General features: G+C 41.9%; 1 protein-coding gene and 1 pseudogene across 4 annotated transcripts in view; one reads left to right on the forward strand and one right to left on the reverse strand.

The window, feature by feature from the left end:
• Window positions 1-8,100, forward strand: part of LOC138570251 (zinc finger protein 268-like) — a 54,841-nt gene extending 46,741 nt beyond the window's left edge. For all 4 annotated transcript variants that reach the window (XM_069649005.1, XM_069649004.1, XM_069649002.1 and 1 more), the window contains exons 2-3: window positions 722-816; window positions 2,561-8,100. In XM_069649005.1, the coding sequence (XP_069505106.1) occupies window positions 3,206-5,413 (2,208 nt within the window). In that variant the 5' untranslated portion in view covers window positions 722-816; window positions 2,561-3,205 and the 3' untranslated portion in view covers window positions 5,414-8,100. The remainder of the gene's footprint in view (window positions 1-721; window positions 817-2,560) is intronic.
• LOC138570253 (zinc finger protein 850-like) overlaps window positions 1-24,085 on the reverse strand; it is a 360,228-nt pseudogene that overhangs the window by 248,782 nt on the left and 87,361 nt on the right.

Genomic DNA, 24,085 nt, shown 5'->3' on the forward strand with positions numbered 1-24,085 from the left:
CACTTGGTGCACCAGCCAGGAAGGCACATGATTGCTCTGCCTTCCAAGTGTGGTGGAGTAAGGGATGGAAGTATTAGGAATGCACATGATTGTTATGCCTTCCTCCACCACACTTGGAAGGCAGAACAATCATGTGCATTCTAACAGTATACCTATTTATTGATGGCTAGAAACTGCACTTGTTTTGAATCCAATGATCTGAATTTAATATTTCATGCCTTTTTTTTCTTTTTTAGTTCTTTGTTATGTTTCATGTGTATTTTAAAGTTGTACTCTTCAGCCGTATCAATACATTAAAAATATATATATATATGTAGTGCCTTTTAGCAACTGTAACTGATCCCTTGTGCTGTTTAATTGACCCCTAATACACAGCATAGCCACATCTCCAGGTACACATCTCCCAGTTTAAGGACTGTTGTAGATCCTTGGACCACAGTAAATTTGACTTCCTGAACACTACCACTCATGTGATTATTGCTTCTGTAATCAGGGGTTCAGCTTGCAAGTATTGTGGCTGATCTTCCACACTATGGTCTCTGGTCTTCGCTCAAAATTGTATTTGTAATATTTATTATGGTTTTTTAGTGCAAACGTTTTTTGTGGTTGAGGAAAGCCATGTGTTAGCGGCTCTGGCCAGTAACAGGTGTTGAGATGCTTTGCATCTGTTTAATGGGCATATTTTAGTTAGTAACACATTTCTTTTGTCCATCCCTTTCAGTTATTTCTCAGCCCGTCTGAATTGAGGTGTGTTACTCACATGTGGTGTGGATATATCCTGCAAAGCCTCTAGTACAGTACGTAGCTACGTGGATGGTGAGTAAATTGAGGGAGATCGACCATGGGGGTGTTGAGAAATCTACTGGAATAATGAGTCCTTTCATTGACATTGCAAAATGTCTTTCAGTGAGACCTTTCAACTATGCCATGGTGTAGGCATATTAATTGATGCATCAGAGACATGTATGGTTATTTTTAGCAATGTAAATGTAGTGTTGAGGACATGATGTTCACATGACTCAGCCACTTGGACAGTTCTATTGACCATTTCACTCTCTAATAGTCGGGTGGTAATTAAAGGGTTGTAATTAGTTATGTAGAAGGAGGGCGTGTTACATCAATACATAGTTGTACTTAAGCTCTATGCTCTTGAGATGCTCTGGAAGCCCAATCCACATTCTCGGCTGTGGAGAGAAAGGGGTTTAAAGATTAGCTCTTGGGAAGAAGGAAGGAAGAAAGGAAGGAACTTGTGGTTTGTATCGCCCATGTAATCAGGCGGTGAAGTTGTCGCTGGAAAAAGGGCAGAGAACATGCACCAGCACCCCAGAATCCCACACCCATTAAGCAGAACAGCTGATCAGGGAGGGAGAAGAACTGCAGCAAACCCAACAAATACACATTTCACATTGTATAATTACACAATGATTACCATGTTATTTAAAGACTTCCTCCCACAGCTTTGGACCAAAATGCTAAAGACCATCAATATTGTGACTGAGAAACCCCCAGACACCCAGATCAATCGGAGTGTGAACCTAGCCCAGACTCTATAAAAAGACCAGTTTCCTGAATATAGGAGCAAGGCAGGCGAGGGCACCTGCCACGTCTGCATCCTTTCATGCGGCTCTGCAAAAAGAGGGAAGGGGTAGGAATTGCTTTTAGGATAGAGGGGGAGGCAGGTGCAAACCCTGAGGTGCTGGTAATTGGGGGCCAGAGTACCAGAGGCCTGAGTGACTGTATGGTTCCATGTAGTTTGGCAATCGGGTAGTTGTATAAACAATTAGGAAGGAAATGGAACAATCTCCCATTCACTTTGACTCATTGCCAACAATGTCATTCTATCAGTCTGCGGCACAAGCTTGCTCTTTCTGTTCACCAGGGGAAAGAGGGATGTGCTTGCAATATATTGGATGCAAAGTCAATGTGTCAATGTAGTGCCAGCCAGAGATTAGTGATTTTTCCTTAAATCTTAAATCAGTCCTTGCTTCTTCAGTAGTGATGTTGGTTACATATTTGTCTTTGTGGCAATATATATATATATTTGCTCAAAGGTAATTCTTCGTCACCATAATAGACTGATCAAACAATGTATATGGTTGTTAACAAACCTCTGACCTAGTTTGAAACGCATGCCTTTATGGAAACACATTCCATTTGTATATGGAAATTGGGTACTTTCACATACTAGTTTAGTCCATTCTGAGGAAGTAATATGGTAGAACATATGTGCCTATTCCCGAGGATTTAGATATCTACTTAACCTGTTTTGTTCATTCAGGCTTCCTTTTTATTTTCAAGGTTCTAAATAAAAATTAACCTCAATTTTAGTACTGCATATCACCTCTTTCATATTGTATTTTATCATCGCCATTGGAGAGCCACTACTCTGTAACCTCTTAGGGTGCCTGTCCCCAATAAATGGCAGGGCAAACTTTTATTAGTTGCTACATGAATGATTAACTAAGACACACAACTACTACTGAGAACCAGTCTGCATGTTACATGCGATTCCTGTGACTGTGAACATGTTGAAACTAATGTCCATCTCTTTTTATTTCAGTAAATGATTGATTCCCCAAAAATGCAACAACGATGATTGTTAAATTCTCTGGACTAATGCACTGCAAAACTTTTTTGATTGTGCAATTTCCCAGCATCTTAGAAGATTACAAGTCTGGTGCTTTGTCTCATTTTCAATGGATTCTGGAACTGGGATTGAGAAACCTATTGACTATGTGATGGTTTCCATTCATGCAACACCTTCGTAGTAACCTCTAGCAACAAAGAGATACATTAAATCTATAGCATTATAGACTAATGAAAGCAACAGTGTTTGCTGTACTGTTGGAAAGCCCTTTTGTTTTGCCTTTTCCTAATATAACACATGTGAGTGCTATATCCTTACACATTTTGAATGTAAGGGTAGTTTGTTTAAATGATTTGTTACACCTGTACATTCAAAGGAAGACACAATATCCAAGCACTGATTCTTTTAAAGGTTCAGTAATAGGACACATCTTATGTCTCACCAGAAATGAACTACCCATAAGCAAGCTCATCTGCAGTTTGAATTTTGGAAAAGGTTCTGTGGAAAGGGTCCTGTTATTTAGCCCCTGATAAAATAAACAGGCGAGATACATAACCAGTTCACAGATTGTGGGAAAAGTTACCATCGTAACAACATACTTATTTCCCACGCGAGAACATGGGTGAAAGTCCTTATCAGTGCATTGAAGGTGGGAATAGCTTACACCAGAGAACACATACAAGTAAGAAACAACATTGGTGCACTGAATGTGGGAAAGGTTTCAGTCGGAAAGGAAGACTTGTTAACCATCAGTTAACACACAGAGGTGAGGAACCGCATCATTGCACTGAATGTGGAAAGGGGTTTGTTGAAAAGGGACAGCTTATTTACCATCAGAGAAGACATACAGGTGAAAAACCGTACAAGTGCAGTGAATGTGGGAAAGGATTCAGTCGGAAGGGGAGACTTGTTAACCATCAGTTAACACACAGAGGTGAGGAACCGCATCATTGCACTGAATGTGGAAAGGGGTTTGTTGAAAAGGGACAGCTTATTTACCATCAGAGAAGACATACAGGTGAAAAACCGTACAAGTGCAGTGAATGTGGGAAAGGGTTCAGTCAGAAGGGAAGACTTGTTACCCATCAGTTAACACACACAGGTGTAAAAATATATCAGTGCACTGAATGTGGGAAACAGTTTCTTCGGAAGGCAGAGCTTACTGGCCACCAGAAAACACATACAGGTGAGAAACCGTATCAGTGCACTGAATGTGAGAAAGGGTTTATTAAGAAGGGCGATCTAACTCTCCACCAGAGGACACATACAGGTGAGAAACCTCACCAGTGCATTGAATGTGGGAAAGGGTTCAGTCAGAAGAGAAGTCTTACTAACCACCAGTTTACACATACAGGTGAGCAACCTTATCATTGCACTGAATGCGGAAAAGGATTTGTTGGAAGGAGAATGCTTATTCGCCACCAGAGAACGCATACAGGTGAGAAACCTCATCAGTGCACTGAATGTGAGAAAAGATTCAGTCAGAAGACCAGTCTTATTAACCATCTGTTAACACACACCGGTGAGAAACCTCATGAGTGCACTGAATGTGGGAAAAGGTTTATTAGGAAGGGAGATCTTACTCTCCACCAGAAGACACATACAGGTGAGAAACCGTATCAGTGCACTGAATGTGGGAAAGCGTTTATTAGGAAGGGAATTCTTATTATCCACCAGAGAATACATACAGGCGAGAAACCTCATCAGTGCTCTGAATGTGGGAAACAATTCAGTCAGAAGGGTGGTCTTATTAACCATCAGTTAACACACACAGATCGGAAACCTCATGAGTGCACTGAATGTGGGAAATGGTTTATTCGGAAGTGGGATCTTACTCTCCACCAGAGAACACATGCAAGTGAGAAACCTTATCGATGCTCTGAATGTGGGAAAGAGTTTGTTGAAAAGGGAGATCTTCTTCACCACCAAATAACACATTTACGTGAGAAACTTAATCATTGCACTGACTGTGGAAAAGGATTTTTTGGAAAGGGAAAGCTTATTCGCCACCAGAGAACGCATACTGGTGAGAAACCTTATCAGTGCCCTGAATGTGGGAAAGGATTCAGTCAGAAGGGCACTCTTAATTACCATCAGTTAAGACACAGAGGTGAGAAACCGCATGTGTGCACTGTATGTGGCAAAAGGTTTATTCAGAAGGGAGATCTTAGTCTCCACCAGAGAACACATACGGGTGAGAAACCTTATCAGTGCACTATATGTGGGAAAGGGTTTATTCAGAAGGGAAATCTTACTATCCACCAGAGAACACATACGGGTGAGAAACCTCATCTGTGCTCTGTCTGTGGAAAACGATTCAGTCAGAAGGGTGGTCTTATTAACCATCAGTTAACACACACAGGTAAACCCCATGAGTGCACTGAATTTGGGGAATGGTTTATTCAGAAGGGAGAACTTAGTCTCCACCAGAGAACACATTCAAGTGAGAAACCTTATCTGGGCTCTGAAATTGGGAAAGGGTTTGTTGAACAAGGACATTTTCACCACCAGAGAACACATTCAGGTGGCAAACCTAATCAATGCACAGAATATGGGATCACATTCTCTGATGGACTATTTCACGAACATTCAAGTGAAGGACCATTTCACAGTAGTGCTTGTGGTAAATGCTTCTGCAAACATGATGCTCTTTTCAGCTGTGAGAGGGGACCTGCAAGTGAGGAAACCTATGCAATTGAAGAAGCTTCAGAGAGGAGGAAGTGCTTCTTCAGCGGGACGGAGATTGGAATGGATATTGACCAAAACTTTGTAGACTGTATCATCACAGCTGTTCCCAGTTTCCATTGGCCCACAAATAGCGGGTAATTATAATTGGTTGCATCACTTCTGTTAGAAATGTATACCTGCTGGAATACACTAATGGGAACTGTAATTTCTATGTTAAGCACTTCTCTGGAGCACTTTGCCTTGGGATCTGGACCGTCATTTGATATTCTGGGGAACGAGCATACCAATTCAGTACCAAAATGTCATCTAGCACTAAATGAGTAATCATTTGTGTATTTGTTTCCAGAGAACATGGACAGATGAGAACCTGCATCAGTGCAGTGAATGCAGGAGCACTTTAATATCCTCTTGTTTATCTTGGTTTCCTTTGATACCATTAACCGTTGGCTCCTTTTTAGTCTAAGGGGCACATCCTACTTCTTTTTGCAATCCTTCAAGGCCAGTGGTATTCAAATGTTTTTATGCTATGCCCCCCTTGAGTACACATGTTGTTGTCAGAGCCACCCCCTGTGCCCTTGAGTAAAAATATTGCTGCTGGGGCCCCTAGATGTAATTTATGCTTATATGTTCTATTAAAACCAGTACTCCCACTGTACTCCCTTTTGAAAGAGCCTCACGCCACCCCTGGACACCCTTCAGGCCCCCCCAGGGGGGCCAGCCCCACAGTTTGAATGCAACTGTTCTAGGCTAAGAGAAAATAATTAACTATGATGCATTTGATATGAAAGTCAATGCATACAAGATGCAGCATGCCCCAGGGTTCTGCCTTTGTCCCTCTTCTTAAGATTGTATGTCCTGCCCTGGCAAAGCCCATCTATTCAGACAGATTCAGATACCACTCCCACGACACTCAGACCCTATTGCGGTTAGTTGTAACCTCAGCAATGGCTTAACTGCAGATTCAGATCTGTCTGTGAAGGAGTGAACAAGATCTCACTGGTCACAGCACAGTGTTCATCTCTCACTAGTCCATCACACACTGTAGTTGGCAGCAGTTTATTTCCACCTTAAATTGTTGCAGAATCGCCCCCTTTTCTTATCCTTCGATTCTATGATGTCAGTTGCTATAACCCTCATTTGTTTCTCTACGGCTATGTCATTTGTACTTGGCTGTCTGGCCTATGGGAATACAATGTAGGTGCTGTAGAAATTGACAGCCGGCCTTCTTTCAGGTGTTCAGAAATGTGGCCATATCACTCTGATTCATTACAACTTGCAGAGGCTTGTGCTGAGCTCTCTGATTGGGTTTTAAGGTACTTGGTCTTGGTCATTGTGCCTTTTATGGTACTGGTTCCCCGGTTTCTTCAGTCCACCCTTCCACTCTTTCCCTCCCTGTGCCGTTAAATAGAACCCCCTCCAGATGAGGCTTTTCTGTTTCAGAAGGTAGCCAGGTGGTGTAGCCTTTTTGGTTTTAGATCCATATATCTACAATACCCTGTGTCTGAGATTACACGTTACCCCACAGACCATGTGGCCTTCAGATACTTTCTTGTATGCGTTTCCTTAATTAATTTTGAATTTAATGTCCATTTGTTGTTAGGACCAATACATGTTTGGGTGAAAGATTGGCATAGAAAATATAGTTTGAAAAAAAGCTGGCAGCTTTTAATGCCAGCCTTCCAGATACAGGGTGTACTGGCCACATTTTCTCCCCAAAATTGTCAAATGCTCCCAACAAAAAAGTAACTAATCTCCCCAATGTACACATAGGTGCTGGCCTCCCCTCTTCCAGCTGCTCGGCTCCATGGATATGCTCAGCTCAGTGATCGCAGCATACAGAAAGGCATTCTAAAAGTATCCCTGCCTGATCTATAGAGAAACTGTAATGTAACAATGGATATTTTAGTTCACATCAATTGCTAGGTGCAAAAAAGTGTGAATTACAAAGGTATCTGTTTTTAGTTACAGTATTTCTTACTGAAATAAAATAAAATCCACTGGGAATGCCAATTACATTTTTAAACCCCCCAGAAATAGGTTTAATGTCAGTTTGGAGAATGTTGTATTCTCACGTGGCTAATTAAACTAAGCCCTGCTCAACACATGGAAAAGCAATGTTCATCATTGGAAAACCTGGAGAATGGAACCCTTAAATCTGCAATATTGCCCCAGACTTTCCAAGAATAAGTGTGTGCCTCATCTAGAACACCCTTCCACCTGACCACTGAACAATTTGCCCTTCTTGCAGCAAATTCTAGAACTCTACTGTCTCCTCAGAATCCTTAAAACTGCCCAACACTATTGCCTATCTCTATTGCAATGCTTTGGATTAGTAGATATTTGCATGGTCTAGTATCAGCATATGGGGGTACAATTATGTAAGGCATGGTGCAATTCCACTGTTAAAACAGTATTTGATAAGAAATGTATTTGGTGTCAATGGCATGAAAAAGATTTGAAAAGTGTTCAATTACATGATATGAAAATGTATTTGTAAAAAAAGAACCTATTGTGAAATTGAGTAGGACGGACACATGGAATAGAAATGTTCACTGAGCTGTGCGGCAATATACCTTGTGTAAATTAAATGGTGCCTTTCTGGCTAAATTGGAGGTTTTGTAGGCTTAATGATGATATAGCTGTTCTCCCGATATTCCATGAAGGAATAGTGGACACATATTTGCTAATTGAAATTCATCCTGGAAAAGCTGAGCTCATACACTGAATTAAATGCTGATTAAAAGAATAGTGAGCTGTATCCTGTATACCACTATGTGTTAACATGAAAAATAAATTCATAGGAGTACCTCCATGTATATGTTAAATCTGTTTCTTTTTTTCTGGTTTTGCTTTGGTGTAAACTGCTTCCTAGAACAGAGGTCTATCATTTGTTTTAATTAGTGTGGTGGCCTTCATGATTCCAGTTTTATGTTAGAATGAATGTGATTGAACAGTTTTTAAAATGTATTATCTTCATGTTTGTATTTCTGTGACCTTTGCTTGAGAGTACACATTTCTGACAGCAGCGGGTGTAATTGTAAATGCACAGGATCCTATTTAATTAATTCAGAATATATGTTTCATACAGCATACATGCAATCAATTCATATTTATACAAGAATGCTGTGCGCCATAGGCTGCTGTGGCCGGTACTGCATGTGGTGCCAAGTGTTATCTTCATCCATATGTGTCAGAAGCTCTAAGGGAAGGAACTCTCAAAAAGACACTGTAGAAAACAAAAAGGGGCGAGCAGCAACACAGTCAGAGTATGACCCGGGATGGTTGATGTACTTATAAACAGTGGTCGCTCTAAATAAACAGATGAAGATGATGCTGTTACAAGTCACGGGTGTCAGCACACCCTTGCTCACCCTGAAAAGCACACGCCGACTTGGCAGAATGATAGCAAGTGTAATTGGTGAGGTAGAAGTGACTGTGGTGAGAGAAAATAACAGACACGATGGAACAAAATGCTGGCACCAGGTCCATGCAATCTGCCTGGCAGACAAGAGGCAGCACAGTACTTATGTATATATCAAACTAAATTTGACCCATCTCTATTCACGTCAGCACTGTCCACTAACCCGTCCAGATGTAAAGAAAGGTCCTGAAGGGTGACCCCACGGAAGTCCAAGGCGGCTAACACAAAATATAAATCTTGTTACATTTTAAGGTTTTAAGTAGGGCAAGTGAATAGTCTGTAAGTCTGCAATATTGCTCCAGAAGTAAGACTTTCCAAGCAAAATGTGCGCCCCATCTGGTACACTCTTCTACCTGACCCCTGCAGAGATTTCCCTTTATGCAGCACATTCTACAACTCTACTGTACTGTCTCCTCAGGATCCCAAAAACTGCTCAACACTCTTTCCTATCTCTATTGCAATGCTTTGGATTAGTAGATATTTGCCTTTGTGGAGGATCAGCATATGGGGGTACAATTACGTAAGGGAGAATGCACGTCCACTGTTAAAAGACAATTTGATAAGATATGGGTTTGATGTGAAGGGCATGAAAAAGATTCAAAAAGTGTTCAATAAAATGATATGAAAATGTATTTTAAAAAATGGCTTATTGTGAACAGAGTAGGAAGATCAAACAGAACAGAAATATTCACTGAGCTGTGAAGCAATATAACGTGTGCACATGCCTGTCTGGCTATAAGGGCGGTTTTGTAGGGGTAATGATAATAAAGCCGTTCTCCCAAAATTCCACGAAGGAATAGAGGACCAAATGTTTACTAAATGAAATCCATCCTGGAAAAGATAACTTGTCTCATTTAAATAAGCTCACCCACCTGAGTTTATATAATTAATTAAATGCTGGTTAAAAGAAGAGTGAGCTTTATCCAATATGTCACTGTTAACATGAGAAATAAATTCATTGGAGTACCCCTATTTATTTATTTATTTATTTATTGTGTACATTTATAAGAGCGCACAAAGCCCGAGGGCATCTAGTCGCAGGTTACACACCATGCATATGATACATCTATTTCTTTTTTCACGCTTTGCTTTGATGTAAACTGCTTCCTGGAACAGAGTTCTATCATGTTTTTATTTAGTGTGGGTACCTTCTTGATTCCAGTTTTGTGTTAGAATGAATGTGATTGTAAACCTTTAAAAATGTATTTTTTTCATGTTTGTATTTCTGACTTTCCCTTGAGGTTACACATTTTTGACTACAAGAGCAGTCACTGGAAATAGTATGAGACAGGGATTGTATCAAGAGAAACACAGCCTTAGGCGTTATAGTTTCAAAAGCTTTATTTACTACAATGCTGGGGGGGCTGCGTTAACACCTAACTGGCCCTAACTCTAAAGGGATTGGTCCTTCAACTCCTGTTTCTAGTGGCCGTCAATGTCTGAAAGTCCAAAACAAAAGTCAGTCTGTGTCTAAACCTATGCTTGCCCTCACTCTCTGGTAGGAAGTCTTCTCAAAGAAAAATAGTGGTTCAAATAAAAGGCCGGTAAACCACTGCTGGTTTTAAGTAGTCATACCAGCTCTACACGCGTCGGTACTGTCCATTAACCCGTCCAGATGGAAAGGAAGGGCCCCCAAGGGTGACCCGAGAGAAGTCCAATGCAGGTAGCAAAACATATAAATCGTATTACATTTTAAGGTTTTAAATAGTGCACGTGAATGTAATATTAAAACAGTGCCTTATTCCTAAATCTCTAAGAACCTAATCATTAAATGTATAATATATGAACAGAAAAACGTAGCTGACCTCATTTACACTAGAACGTATTTCAAATTCTAAAGACATTTAGGCAAAGACTGGTGTACCAAATGTTATGCTTGCTCACTCCTTGTCAACCTGTTTGTTCTTAGTCTATTGATAACTGTTCTAAGTCATACTCTGCGTCACTAAAGTATGTCTTGATAGTTGCTTTATCGAGGTTACTTTGTAAGTCCTTCATTTCTTACAAGGACGACCCATCACCGCCCACCACCCAGGTCGCATCTCTCTAACTGACGCTCTCTTAATGGAACCATGGGATGGTTCATATTCTGCCCATTCTGCTATAACTTCTGTGAGGAATCTGAGGGCGTCTTCACTTCTTTGCCCAATATATCCTCCTCCCATGTGGCCAGGCAAAGGCTGTCGATTGCAGATCCTGACCCTGGGGGTGACTATGCGATGTAGGATCACCTGGTTGGAGGAGTCTTGGGGAGTTGGGATGAGGCACCCTTGGGTGATATACGGTATCCCCCATTTCCCTTCAACAAGGAGTCAAATGTCCCACAGACTTTTATAGGCTATTACCAATCTCTTCCCTATTTTTCTGGAACAACTCTGCCTATACACACCAGTCAGGTACTGAGATGAGGAAGAGTCAACCTAGAAACATACATCCCCTCTTTATTAATTCAGACATACACAAACACCACTCTGTTACTGGGACGAGGAAGAGAGATGTGAGTACTAAGATGTTATTCAGTAAAGGAACATTGCCTGCACCTGGGGCCCAGGAGATGATAAAATTGGCCCGCTCAGGTGTGGCTAATAAGATTGCCTGGGAGTTCGCCAGAGAGATTGCATGTGGAACGCTTGCAGGAGAAGCTGTAGGTCAGACCAGGGATAAGCGCACGGAAACGGAGTGTGGCTGGAGCGGCAGAAAGGTCTCTGATAGCAGAACTGGTCTGCACACTTCCTGGAGTCGGATGTACTCCTTCGCCATATTACTGAGGTGGCAGAGATCCTGGAACAGGGGCGCACCGAGCCGGAAGCAGCGACAGCCACATAGAGTCTGCCAACATGGAGAGCAGCACCCAGAGACAGCGTACCCGGTGAGTCAATGGAGCCTGAATGACTCCAGGGTGCTGGGGGGGAACCGCATGCTTTCTGCAGGCTAAGTCACTCACAAGGGAGCGAAGGACCGTTTAGGCTGTATGAAAGCCGGTCCAGTTTGAAATAGTCTTATGACATTACGATAACCTGAAGGCTGAGAACACTCAATAAAAGGGTTTTGTTGTAAATACCAAACTGTGAACAAGAGGAGATTGATAAGGCCAATACAGGGCCAAAGAAAATAGAAGTTTTATGAAAATGCCTGTGAGCAGGGTGCAAATTACTAGCCAGAGAGTCAACTGGTAAGTTGATGACAATTGAGTTAAGGTAACTAAATGGAATGAACTGAACCATTGTGGATTTGATACCGAACTGAAAGAAAGCAAGTATGATTGAATACCAGTTGGATTGAAAGCAGTTTATTATATTCCCTAATGCAAAGGAACTGTTAATTGTGTAACCTGAAGAAAACCAGTATTGGCAAGTGCCATAAGAATATAAAGAACTGTGGAAACTGAAAGAATAAGCAGTGGTAAAAGCTTTGCGAACAGTTGAAAGTAGAACAAGTGAATGCTGGCAAAACAAGTATTGGGGAGGCTGCAAGAGGATACATCAAATACCACTGTGAAGCTGAAACAGTGGCTGTGTAACAGTGAAAAAGATGCAAATAAGGTGTGTCAGGGGGATGTCCTGTAATGGGTGGACCGTGTGGTCCGACAACTGCGCCCAGACCGAATACACCCGCCTAGAGGAAAAGACACTTAACTCACCCATAAGCATGTGTTTGACTGTCAAGGAGAACTTGGGTGATTTTAATCTTTATGTTATTAGTGAAATTGATGAAAGGCAACTCCGCCAGCAAAGCTGGGAAGTATCCCAAGAAATTGCATTGTTTTGGAACATTGAGAGACTTGAAAGCTTGGGGAAAGCACCCCTCTTTTTGACAAAGTGAAGTATCTTGAATCTTAGGGAAGGGTTTTTAACCGAGAACTGGAAGAAACTCAGAACTTTATTTTGACACTTCTCATTTTGATGCTGACATGCCTACATATTATATTCAAGTAGTTGTGAGGGCAAGTATAGGTTTTGGACGTAGACAGATATTTGCTTTTGACTTTCTGACACAGACTCTCATTAGTTTCCGTTAAGTAGGGAAATTCTACCATAGCATTGGGCAACTTAGGCTTTTTTCCACCCTTCATTTTATTTAAATATAAGTTTGTGACGCAAGCTTTACCCAATTCTCTGTCTCTACTTCCTGATGCCTTTACAACTCACACTCATTCTGACATTGTGCACATCAACAATCAGCAGCTCAGACACAAACAAACAAGACATATACAACACCCCTCCCTTCTTTTCCAAGCACATTCACATACAACACATTCATACACAGATGGCAACATACATTGACTCAACCATATACACACCTATGCTGATTTACCCTGCTAGAGAGTTTTCTAATTATGTTCCCTCCAACTATGAAATACCAATGTCGTGATATGCAAAGTGCCAATTTGCCAATTAGGGCTTTAGATGACAGCATTAGCCGCTGAAAGCCAATAGTTTATTCAAAGTATGTGCTAAATGCTGAAAGTAATGCTGACAGTAATCTGTGGTAGCGCCTAGTAGGGGTGGCAGGTCACATTATGCATTGTGCATAGACAGGCACCAGACAGGCCCCAGTTCTGTAGCTAATGGAGACATTATTGGAGGGTTTGGAGCATTATAGCACCTATATAGCGCTTAGACCTTTTGAAGCGCTATGGGCACTAAGCTATGAGTGCATGCCTTTTAGAGTTTGCTCACATGGGTTAATTCATCTCGGCTTCCCTTAGAATATTCTGCCTTTCTGTAGCTCTGCATGGCTATGTAAACAAATCCTGTTTCCCTGAGAAGGCCTGTTACGGCCTTGCCCACACGCTGATAAGGACATTCCAGTGCTTTCGTGGAGAGGGCTCCAAGGGAGGGGTAGGAGCGATCAGGGAGCATCTCAGAGAGGGTTGGGTTTTTCCATGAGCAAGCCTATATTTTGCACAGGGAAAGTTCTGGAACTGTGCGTCATGCTGATTGATGGCACATGAACACAAAAGGTGCACTCACCCAGAACTGGGCGGGAGATCGATCCGTGGACTTGGTTCGAGCAAGAGCGAGTGTCCGGAAACCTGATGCTCTGTCGGCACCCTGCAACGCTGTCATCTGAGCAGAGCTGGCAACAGCTAGTTTATGAGTGCCAGGGTCTCCAAGTGCTGATTGAAGGGGCGTAAGACTGTATTTCTCTATGTTTCTCTAAGTTCTATGTTTCTCTATATTTTGTGTTTGCTCTAATGAGCTTTGTAATCTTCGCTAATACTTGAATTCCAAAGTGTTGCTAAATTCACTGTTTATGCTTTTTTGTCTAATAAATGCTAAACATTTTGAAGGTGTCATTTTTTGCACTAGCATGAGTTCACTGCTCAGCACGATAGAACCTGTATTTTGGGCTGAATTGGGTAATTCTTGCTCTCAAGGGCTGGTCCTGAGGAAGATTTTCCCCTTTTCAAGACAGCCATCTCCATCGCTACTCACTCCTCAACCACACGGTGGTCATTGCTGGCACACAGCTCACCTCACAGTTATGGTGAACACAATAACTGTGACCCACATCTATATCACCACTACTCAACCACTAGGGTGGCCATTGCTGACACACACTTCACCTCGAAATAACAACAGGGTTTATTGGGCTACAAGAGCTGGAAGTACTACTGCCTTCCCTAACAGTTAAGAAACAGTTCTGGTACACAAAGAATATCTGCGTATTAATGATCTATCACAACTCAACAGATACTCCTGACACAGACAGGGGGCACAGTGTAAAGGAATTAGACTCGCATGCAGTGAGCCTTTTATTAGTAAGTCCCATAGCTTTGGGCTTTGTGTTTTCAAAGACTTTTGTTTCTTGTTATTGTTTTCTTTTTTGACAACCACCAACATGCAGATAACGGGAGACATTAGGGTGATTAAACATTTAGAGCAAAGCCCTATGACCCTAGCTACCACATGTTAGTTGATGCAGCCAGGTTCCTCTACAAGATCTAATTACACTCTCGAAGAGACCTTTACCTTGGGTGGTTGACTTTTGGCTACTTTTTAAATGTTGAGTGTGATCCAATCGTAACAATCTGCACACATTGTATAGAGTCAGGGACAGGCTCCTGACCTATCCTCCTTATGTAGGCGCTGCACCATCCGCCGTCTAGGGACGGGCACCCCTGCTAGGGCTAGGGTGTTCTTCCTGTGGCAAAATTAGCTCATTATCTTGTGGATATTATAAAGTTCTGACAACCACTTGACTTGATTCTAATACGCAGATATTCTTTCTCCCACACACTTCACCTCACCAGTACTATACATGGACTTGGCCATGTTACACAATCTCTAACTGCCATTGCGGGCACGCACCTCTGCTCACTTACCATACTTGACGTCTGTCCGAGTCCCTTAACTTAGAGTTCCCACAGGCAACACGCCTCATAACCAACACACAGCACACAACACACATACCCTGTATGCCTTCTCACAACTCCCCATCACCAACCCACCAGAAACAAAGCATGTATCACTACTAGCATCAATATCTCTAGTGTGCACTAAAACAACGTTCTTTGTAGTACCAAACTGGGCATGTTTGCTCTCTATATTAGCAGCACCTCCTCAGAGGTATTCTTACTTCCCTCTCCTTCCCTCAGAAGCTCACTGTCTCCAGAGCTCTGGTTCTCTCTAGGCTGGACTATTGCAGCAGCCTCTTTCTAAATCTGCCTGCCTCTAACTCTCCACCCTCTGCAACTCATCCAAAACAGGACTGCGAGACTTCTCCTTGGCCTCAAGCCCAGGGATCGTATCTCTCCAGGACAGAAATCTCAGCACTGGCTCCCAGTGGCAGAGAGGATTAAGTTCAAAACCCTCTGCATTGTCCACAAGGCCTTCTGGAGCCTGGGAGCTCAATATCTTCAACTCTCTCTTCCTAAATATCTTCCTTCTCAAGCTCTTCGCTCTTCTGCCTCCAACTCCCTCAGGGTTAGTCGCGTCTCCAAGCAGCGAGTTGGTGGTAGATCTCTTTCCTCTGCTGAGGCCTCCCTCTGGAACAGCCTCCCTGCCTCTCGGAAACTTGAGGTTAACCATCTCCACTTCCGGAAGCAGCTCAAAACCTTCCTCTTTGCTTCTGCTTTTTCTCCTCCTCTCCCCTGCTGATATCCTGGCTAAATCTGAAACTGCACTAGTTACCTGGCTACACTCTGATCTCGGGACCAGGTCCCCTCCCCACCAGGTGCACACCCGCACTGCCCGCCCTGGCAACCCTTGCACTTGGGGACTGTTTCTATATACCTACAGCCCCTACTAGCACTTGACACCTGGTGTCTGCACTTACCCTTGCACTTGCCACCGACTGGCTGCACTTTTATTGTCTTATTTATTGTCTTTATTTATTTTACTTTTATCCTATGTGCTGCACTGCCCCCACCCCTTTCCCCCCGCACTCTTCCCTTCCCCCTCCTCTGCGCTTGCATGATCTCAATGTCAGGAGAAAGAAAAACAACCTGCACACCGTAATATGGATATTGTTTTTTAGAAGGTGGTTTTTAGAAGAAATGGTGGTAAACTTAGGCAGTTTTAAGGTGCGGAGGAGAAAAATGAACAACCCTGGCATATGGGTTGTGACAATATACAAAAAGAAATAAGTTCCCAATTATGGGAACTCCCGTCCTCTGCACTCTATATGGGTGGCTCTAAAAAGAGACCTACTAATTGGGTAAAAATCGGTAGATTTACTCTAATAAAATTTTTCTGACCGTCACATATATTTATGTATACAAATAATTCTAAACCAAAGTCAACATATATCAAATATAATGACACTATTCAACTTCTTTAACAGTAATTAAGTCAATTTATTGTTTGAAAGGCCCAATGCCTTTCGTGAAACAATCACTTCTTCAGCGGCGTCTGAACTGTTATTCACAATTTTTCAAAATATATCTAAAGAAAAGAATATACAAATTAGTGTAAATTAGATGCTATATGCCAAATACAGTTCAAAACAGCATCATTCTTCATTAATATTGACCATTTTAAATCAATTTGTTGTGTTGACCCTTTGGGCATAAATTTGCAGACCTCATTTTCATTATTTGACAATGCAAAAGTTATGATCCTTAGACCAAAGAGACATCTTACTCTGTGACTCTGCAAAGTGGCCACACACACATTACAATTCTGATTGCATATTTACCTAGAAAATCCCTACCTGGTTAATCCTTTTTAGTGTTTTGTTATTGGAAAGAGTTACAAATGCATCTTCATACCGTGGTCTGAAATTAAAAACAACCAGGGTCTCATAAACATATGATGCAGAATTCCAGTAAAAGTCAAAAAAGAAGAAGTGATGTCAGTTAGTCAACTTACATCCATCGGATGCCCAATACAAGTAACAGCTGTAAATCCAAGCGTCAAAAAGAATCCAGGCGGTTAGCGACCGAAGTACATTGGAAACCCATATTTATGCAAGTAGTGTCGAGACGTAAGCACGATTCATAATGTTATTTGTGCTGAAGTTGGGAGAAGACATGTCATCAGTAAAATTAAAAATGTTTGTGAGTCAAGTTAACTTAAGGTCAGATACAGAAGGAAAAAATGGCATGAGTATACTCTCCTGTTAATACCTAATTGTTGTGTCTATATGGCCCAACAAGAAGTAGCAATGCAGTAGAAAAAATCAGAAACCAATATGTTTCCATTATTGCGAGTAAATAGTTATGATTCAGACTGCCAAGATCTTACCTTCAAGAACTCTTGGGGGTTCTATTTTACGTTATGGCTTATTGTTTCCTATTGTAGTTTTTTAATCCTGTCTATACCGGGACAATTGTACCAATCGCTAACCGTCTGGATTCTTTCTGACGCTTGGATTTACAGCTCTTACTTGTATTGGGCATCCGATGGATGTAAGTTGACTAATTGACATCCTTTCTTCTTCTTTTTTGACTTTTACTGGAATTCTGCATCATATGTTTGAGACCCTGGTTGTTTTTAATTTCAGACCAGGGTATGAAGATGCATTTGTAACTCTTTCCAATAACAAAACACTAATAAGGATTAACCGCATAGGGATTTTCTAGGTAAATATGCCATCAGAATTGTAATGTGTGTGTGGCCACTTTGCAAAGTCACAGAGTAAGATGTCTCTTTGGTCTAGGGTTCATAACTTTTGCATTGTCAAATAATGAATATGAGGTCTGCAAATTTATGCCCCAAGGGTCCACACAACAAATTGATTTAAAATGGTCAATATTAATGAAGAATGATGCTGTTTTGAACTATATTGGCATATAGCATCTAATTTACACTAATTTGTATATTTTTTTCTTTAGATATATTTTGGAAAATTGTGAATAACAGTTCAGACGTCCCTGAAGAAGTGATTGTTTCACGAAACGCGTTGGGCCTTTCAAACAATAAATTTACTTGATTACTGTTAAAGAAGTTGAATAGTGTCATTATATTTGATATATGTTGACTTTGGTTTAGAATTATTTGTATACATAAATATATGTGATGGTCTAAAAAATGTTATTAGAGTAAATCTACCAATTTTTACCCAATTAGTAGGTCTCTTTTTAGAGCCACCCACATAGAGTGCAGAGGACGTGAGTTCCCATAATTGTGATCTCAATGACACCTGGCCTAGTAGGATCCTTTGTCTTCCCCCTGTTCCCCCTACCTTGCCTCGTCGAGCCTTGAAACACTTGTGTATAGGCACGTTATAATGACATATCATATCATACGCCCACAATATCCAGTATCCATGACACAGCACAAACACAGCTCATCACCAAACACATGTTAACGTACCATGCCATACTATCACGGCGTGCACATGGTCAACACTCCTCATCACCATTGAAATATCTCTAACAGTGTGCACAATGGCACTGCACCAATTTTTCCCATATCACCAACATTTTGCACCGCAGCATTACATTTGACATGACCACATTCACCATAAGTATCACAAACATATGGTACCGGAAGCATCACATTGCACCTCCATGCACGTTGCATCACATGTCCTCCTATAACGAGGTTCCAAACATTTCTCACATATATCTGCTAGCCCTAAACACCTCTAATTCCCTTCACACCCAGTGACAGACATCACTGCAATGATACATTGCACTCTACAATACCCTCACTTCACCAAAGATAAGGCTTACCAAAATGCACTAAAATCAGCAAACACCCAACTGAGCTAGTATCTCCCTCCTCCCACATTTTTCACCTAACTCCTAAGGTTACAACAGTACCATTCCCAACACATTTGTTTTGGCTTAAGAGTCAATGGGCCTCATTACGAGGTAGGAGGTATCTATGGTGCTATTAGCACCATGGCTACCCCCTTACCGCATTCCGGGGTCTGGAAATAGGGATTTACCTGGTCATTCCAACCTTGGAGGACCCGTTAATTCCCCATTCCGGGAACCATTCCCCATTCCCATTCAAGCCCCCATAGAGCTCAATGGGAATAGGGATGGAGCTAATAACGGTACTGCAATTTGCAGTACCGTTATTAGCTCTGAAGTCCCTTAACGGGTCCTTTCCATAATGTCTGGTGAATCCAGGCGTAAACGAAGGGGCCCGCTAAGGGACCTCGGAATAGGGTGGTAAGGGATCACCGGTGTCCTTACCGGTGCCGGTAATCCCTTACCACCTACCTCGTAATGAGGCCCATAAATGTTTTTCTAAGATAACCTGACATTTGATGAACCAATCTTCTAATAGCTCTCGCTGCACTCATGCAGCACTGAGCCACGAGTTTCCAGACAGGTACATAGTCCACATTACCTTCCCTGCCACTTGAGTCACAGATTATGCAGCCTCCATTCAATACTCCGTATCATTTCCCCATGAAACATTTTATATGATGTGCAAACAGAATTTTCCGCTACAGCCCTTCTGAGCAACTTGGCATGTAATGTGTCTAACAATCTCTTAAAGTGACATTTTGAGCCAAAGCACAAGACACTATGCAAAAGCGTTCATATTTAGAGAACGCAAGCTGCCAGTTTTTACTCGAGCAATCTTGCAGTCCATTAGATTAGAGTTTTAAAACATGCTTTCAATAGTATGGGCTGAGTGCCAACCTGACCTTGAGCCTAGTAAACCACAGTCCTGTTTTAAAAATAAAGTCGTTCACTGCTATATAGGGTTTTTCTAGGACAGAAGCCAATGTTCTAATAAATGTAGAACAATAAGTTAACAAGGCACTGCAGGGAACTACAAAACACTGTCTTTACTGTAGTTTATATGGGATTGTTGCTGCCCGCTTTCAACATTTGTTTATAAAGATTTATAGTTCTGGGCAACTTACGCAGTTGTAGGCATGTAAGAGCAGGCTACCCTCTCCCATCTGGGCAGACAACTTTAGCAGTTGTGGGCATTGGTACAAGAAGTTGGCAGTTTACCTTATGCATCTAGATACATACAATGCATATGTTGTATATCGTGCAGCCGCTCTAGAAAACAAACTGACATTTTTGAAGTTTGAATTAGCAGTTTTAACTTCGCTGACCGTTGTGCATGTATCAACTCCCAACTTTGCAGAAGTGGAGGATGTAGCCAGATTGCAAGAATGACACTTTGCTGATTATGTGCCTGCCATCCCCAGGAAGACACAACCATACAGAAGATGTAAGGTTGTCTTGATATTGGGAAAATCTTCCTCGGGACCAGCCCTTGAGAGCAAAAATTACCCAATTCAGCCCAAAATACAGGTTCTATTGTGCTGAGCAGTGAACTCATGCTAGTGACAAATGACACCTTCAAAAAGTTTTAGCATTTATTCTAAACAGTGAATTTCAGCAACATCTTGGGATTCAAGTTAGAGAAGATTATAAAACACAAAACATAGAGAAATACAAAATATAGAGAAACATAGAACTTAGAGAAACATAGAGAAGCACAGTCTTACGCCCCTTCAATCAGCACTGGGAGACCCTGGCCCTCATAAGCTAGCTGTTGCCAGCCCTGCTCAGAGGACAGCGCTGCAGGGTGCTGACAGAGCAGCAGGTTCTGGACACTCGATTTTGCTTGAACCAAGTCCACAGATCGATCTCCCACCTGAGTCATGTGGGCATGCATTTTTATAATCTCGTGCTGTCAGTCCATGACGCACAGTTCCAGAACCTTCCCTGTGCAAAATATAGGCTTGCTCATGGAAAAACCCAACTCTGTGAATTTCCACTGTGCTCCTTTTCTGTGCCCCTCCCTGCTTGGAGCCCATCTGCACGAAAACTCAGGAATGTCTTATCAGTGCCTTCCCAGAGAAAAGAGGATTTGTTTACGAAACCATGCAGGGCTACAGTTAGAAAGGCAGAATATTCTAAGAGAAGTCGAGATGAATTAACCCTATGTGAGCAAGCTCTAAAAGGCATGCACTCATAGCTTAGTGTTCATAGCGCTTAAGATTGGCTATCTAAGCGCTATATAGGTGCCATAATGTTCCAAACACTCCAATAATGTCTATTAGCTACAGAACTGGGGCCTTCGCCCTGCCTGTCTATCTACAATGCATAATGTGACCTACCACTCCTACTAGGCCTGCATATTTCTTGTAGCTCACTACTGCGTCATGGAAGTGCTACAACAGACTACTGTCAGCATTTTTGGCACATACTTTGAATAAACTATTGGCTTTCAGCGGCTAATGCTGTCATCTAAAGCCCTGATTGGCAAATTTGCAATTTTGTGTATCACTACAAAGGTGTGTACAAAACAAGGACGGAGGAGGGATACTCGGGTGTACTGTCCCCAATGCCCTTCAAAGCCAGCTCTCTACCTACAGCCTTGCCTTGCTTTGCTTTGTATCATACAAAGAAAAAATATTGGGAGATCGAGTGATTTCCTGAAATGCTCATCTTTCCTACAAAGTGACCCATAGACTCTCGATTCATGCAACACCCAATTTACTTGTGTCTTGGAAAAGACAACACCATTCAGGCTTCCACCACTTGAGGCGTGCCTCACCTTCCATCAGCATTAGAATTGCAACTGCAAACTTCTTGATGGCTCTGGCCTTGGAGAACACCAATGAACTCGAACTGAAGTAGATGTAATTTGCATTTTCCCTATACATGTGCAAGATCCACTAAGTCGAAATCATGGGCTCCCAGTGGCATTGATCCAAACAACTATCAGTATGTTTTGTTAGAAATTTTGAAATTGCAAAAAAATGGCATGATCTGCTGCAGGTGGGAAATTAAGTGCTCTATCTTATACTTTATACAGTTTAAGGAAATAGCTTGTAATCATGGTGTTCAGATATCAAACACAAATGCATTGGAATCACTGTAATTTGTTGTTAAGTGTCATTTTTATTACTTTTATGATGGATGACATATGCATTTGTAATTGAACGTACAAATGTTATGTTTTGTTTTTTATCTTTTTTATGTTATAAAAATATAATCACCTAATCACCCTTTTCTGTGATATAATTTATTTTAATATGGGAGGTATCCTACAACATTTCTACAATGTCAGTACTAGCACATTATATTCTCCTAGAATAAAAAATGTATGTGTCCCTAAAGAATACCTTTGTTTACTTTTATCTAAATCCCACCTCTATTAACCAGTTAACTTTAAACTAACTATATGCCTCAGATAATTTTACAGCCACTATGAGAATTTGAAAGAAGGTCACGCTTTGAGGTAACCCACCAGCCTGTTTGTCACACTTTATTCACGTGTGGCTTATACTCCAGATTTGTTCCATCGCTCCCATCCCATAACATTTCCTGGTTCCCCATTTGTATTTTTACACATTGATTTTGCCTCTCTTCTTTTTCATTGTGTATTTCTTCCACGCGAATCATCTTGGTTTGGACTCCATAGATCGTCTGTCCGGTCGTATTTGTCCTCTTTTTTTAGGCATGCTTTGCAGCAAGTTCCTGGGACTTCACTGCATAGGCCACTTAGTCCAATCAAAGATATGGGAGTTTTCACAGGAGTTTGTCCACTGTCAAAACTGCACAGCAGACACATTTGTGTATGGGCATCTGGTTAGGCCCTTGACCCTTCTCTCTGCTCATAGGTTCGAGTGCCACCAATTCTCTGGGTATATATAGGGTTCTCTTTCTCCCGCCTGTAATATAAAACTGAATGAGTTTCCTTTGAAAAATAAGTGACTCTATCGTCAATATTTTTCCTTTCAACCCAACCCTTTAAAACCCATTTATGTTTTACCTTTAAACATTCCATTCCTTCTACTCCTCAAACTATCCAGAAGAGACCACATCACTCCAGCCCTAAAAACACCAAACTGGCTCCTAGTAAAACATTGCATCACCTTCAAAACAATGTGCATAACGCACAGGGAAATCAGCGGACAAGGATCAGAATTCCTACAAAAGAAAATAACAGCCTACAAACCAACGAGACCCCCCCGATCAAGCAACGAAATCCGCCTGGAACTGAAACCATACCTTAAGAAAAAACTTGGAGGCACCTCCTTCTACCACTTAGCCACAAAAACCTGGAACAACATCCCAAAAGAAATGAGAAACACTGAAGATCACCTAAAATTCAGGAAATCACTAAAAACCTAGCTCTTCAACACCACAGACTAAATCTGGAAACCGAAACCGGAAAAAGGATGACTAATCCGGAAAGGACATGGAGATCCTCGACCCAAGAAGGTAGCTCCCACGGCACCTAGATGGGTGACACCATATAGACTGGAACACAGGTGGCATGAAGACTGAGCCAACTCCCCCAGACAATCCCACCAACACATTCGCCCGTCCCTTAGTTACCGCCAGGTACCACAGTGGTGTGTAATTGTCCAGATATTGGCAATCACCACTCTACCTGAGAGGTTGACATTGGCAGGTGCACTGGATACAGGAGTATGACGGGAGATTAAGGGGAGCTATAAGAGAGCATGTTAGAGGTGGGGGCCAGAGGAGTAAGGAACCTTGTATGTCAGTCGGACCCAGATCGGGACAGAGACGCACCAGGGGAGACTGCACAAGCCGAGCGCCTGAATTCAGGATAGAGACGCAAACTAACCAACCCTATTAACAATTTCCCTTTCTGCATACACCTCTCAAACTCCAAACCAAACACAGCCAAAATCTACAGCACAACAAACTGCACAAACTTCACTACATTTCAACAACAAAACAAAAACACACATAGTCTTGCACTACATTACATGACGACTACCGGCCGCAAACACCCCAGGCCCAGCCAACGGACCCACCGGGCTGAGGCCGCCAACAGCACATCACTGCTCTCTTGCACTTTTCCTGCCTCCTCCCACTAACTCAACCTCCCCTCCTCTTTCAGAGCCACCAGAGCGCCAGGGGACCACTCCGGTGGAGATAGTGTTCGGTACAAATGTCCTTTAACATTAACATTAACATTGAACAACTTTAGCAGTTGTGGGCTTTGACCAGGCTCCAAGCCCAGGTAGCAGTT

The sequence above is a fragment of the Ambystoma mexicanum genome, chromosome 2q (genome assembly GCF_040938575.1).
Source record: "Ambystoma mexicanum isolate Mex_15411 chromosome 2q, UKY_AmexF1_1, whole genome shotgun sequence".
Classification (NCBI taxonomy): domain Eukaryota; kingdom Metazoa; phylum Chordata; class Amphibia; order Caudata; family Ambystomatidae; genus Ambystoma; species Ambystoma mexicanum.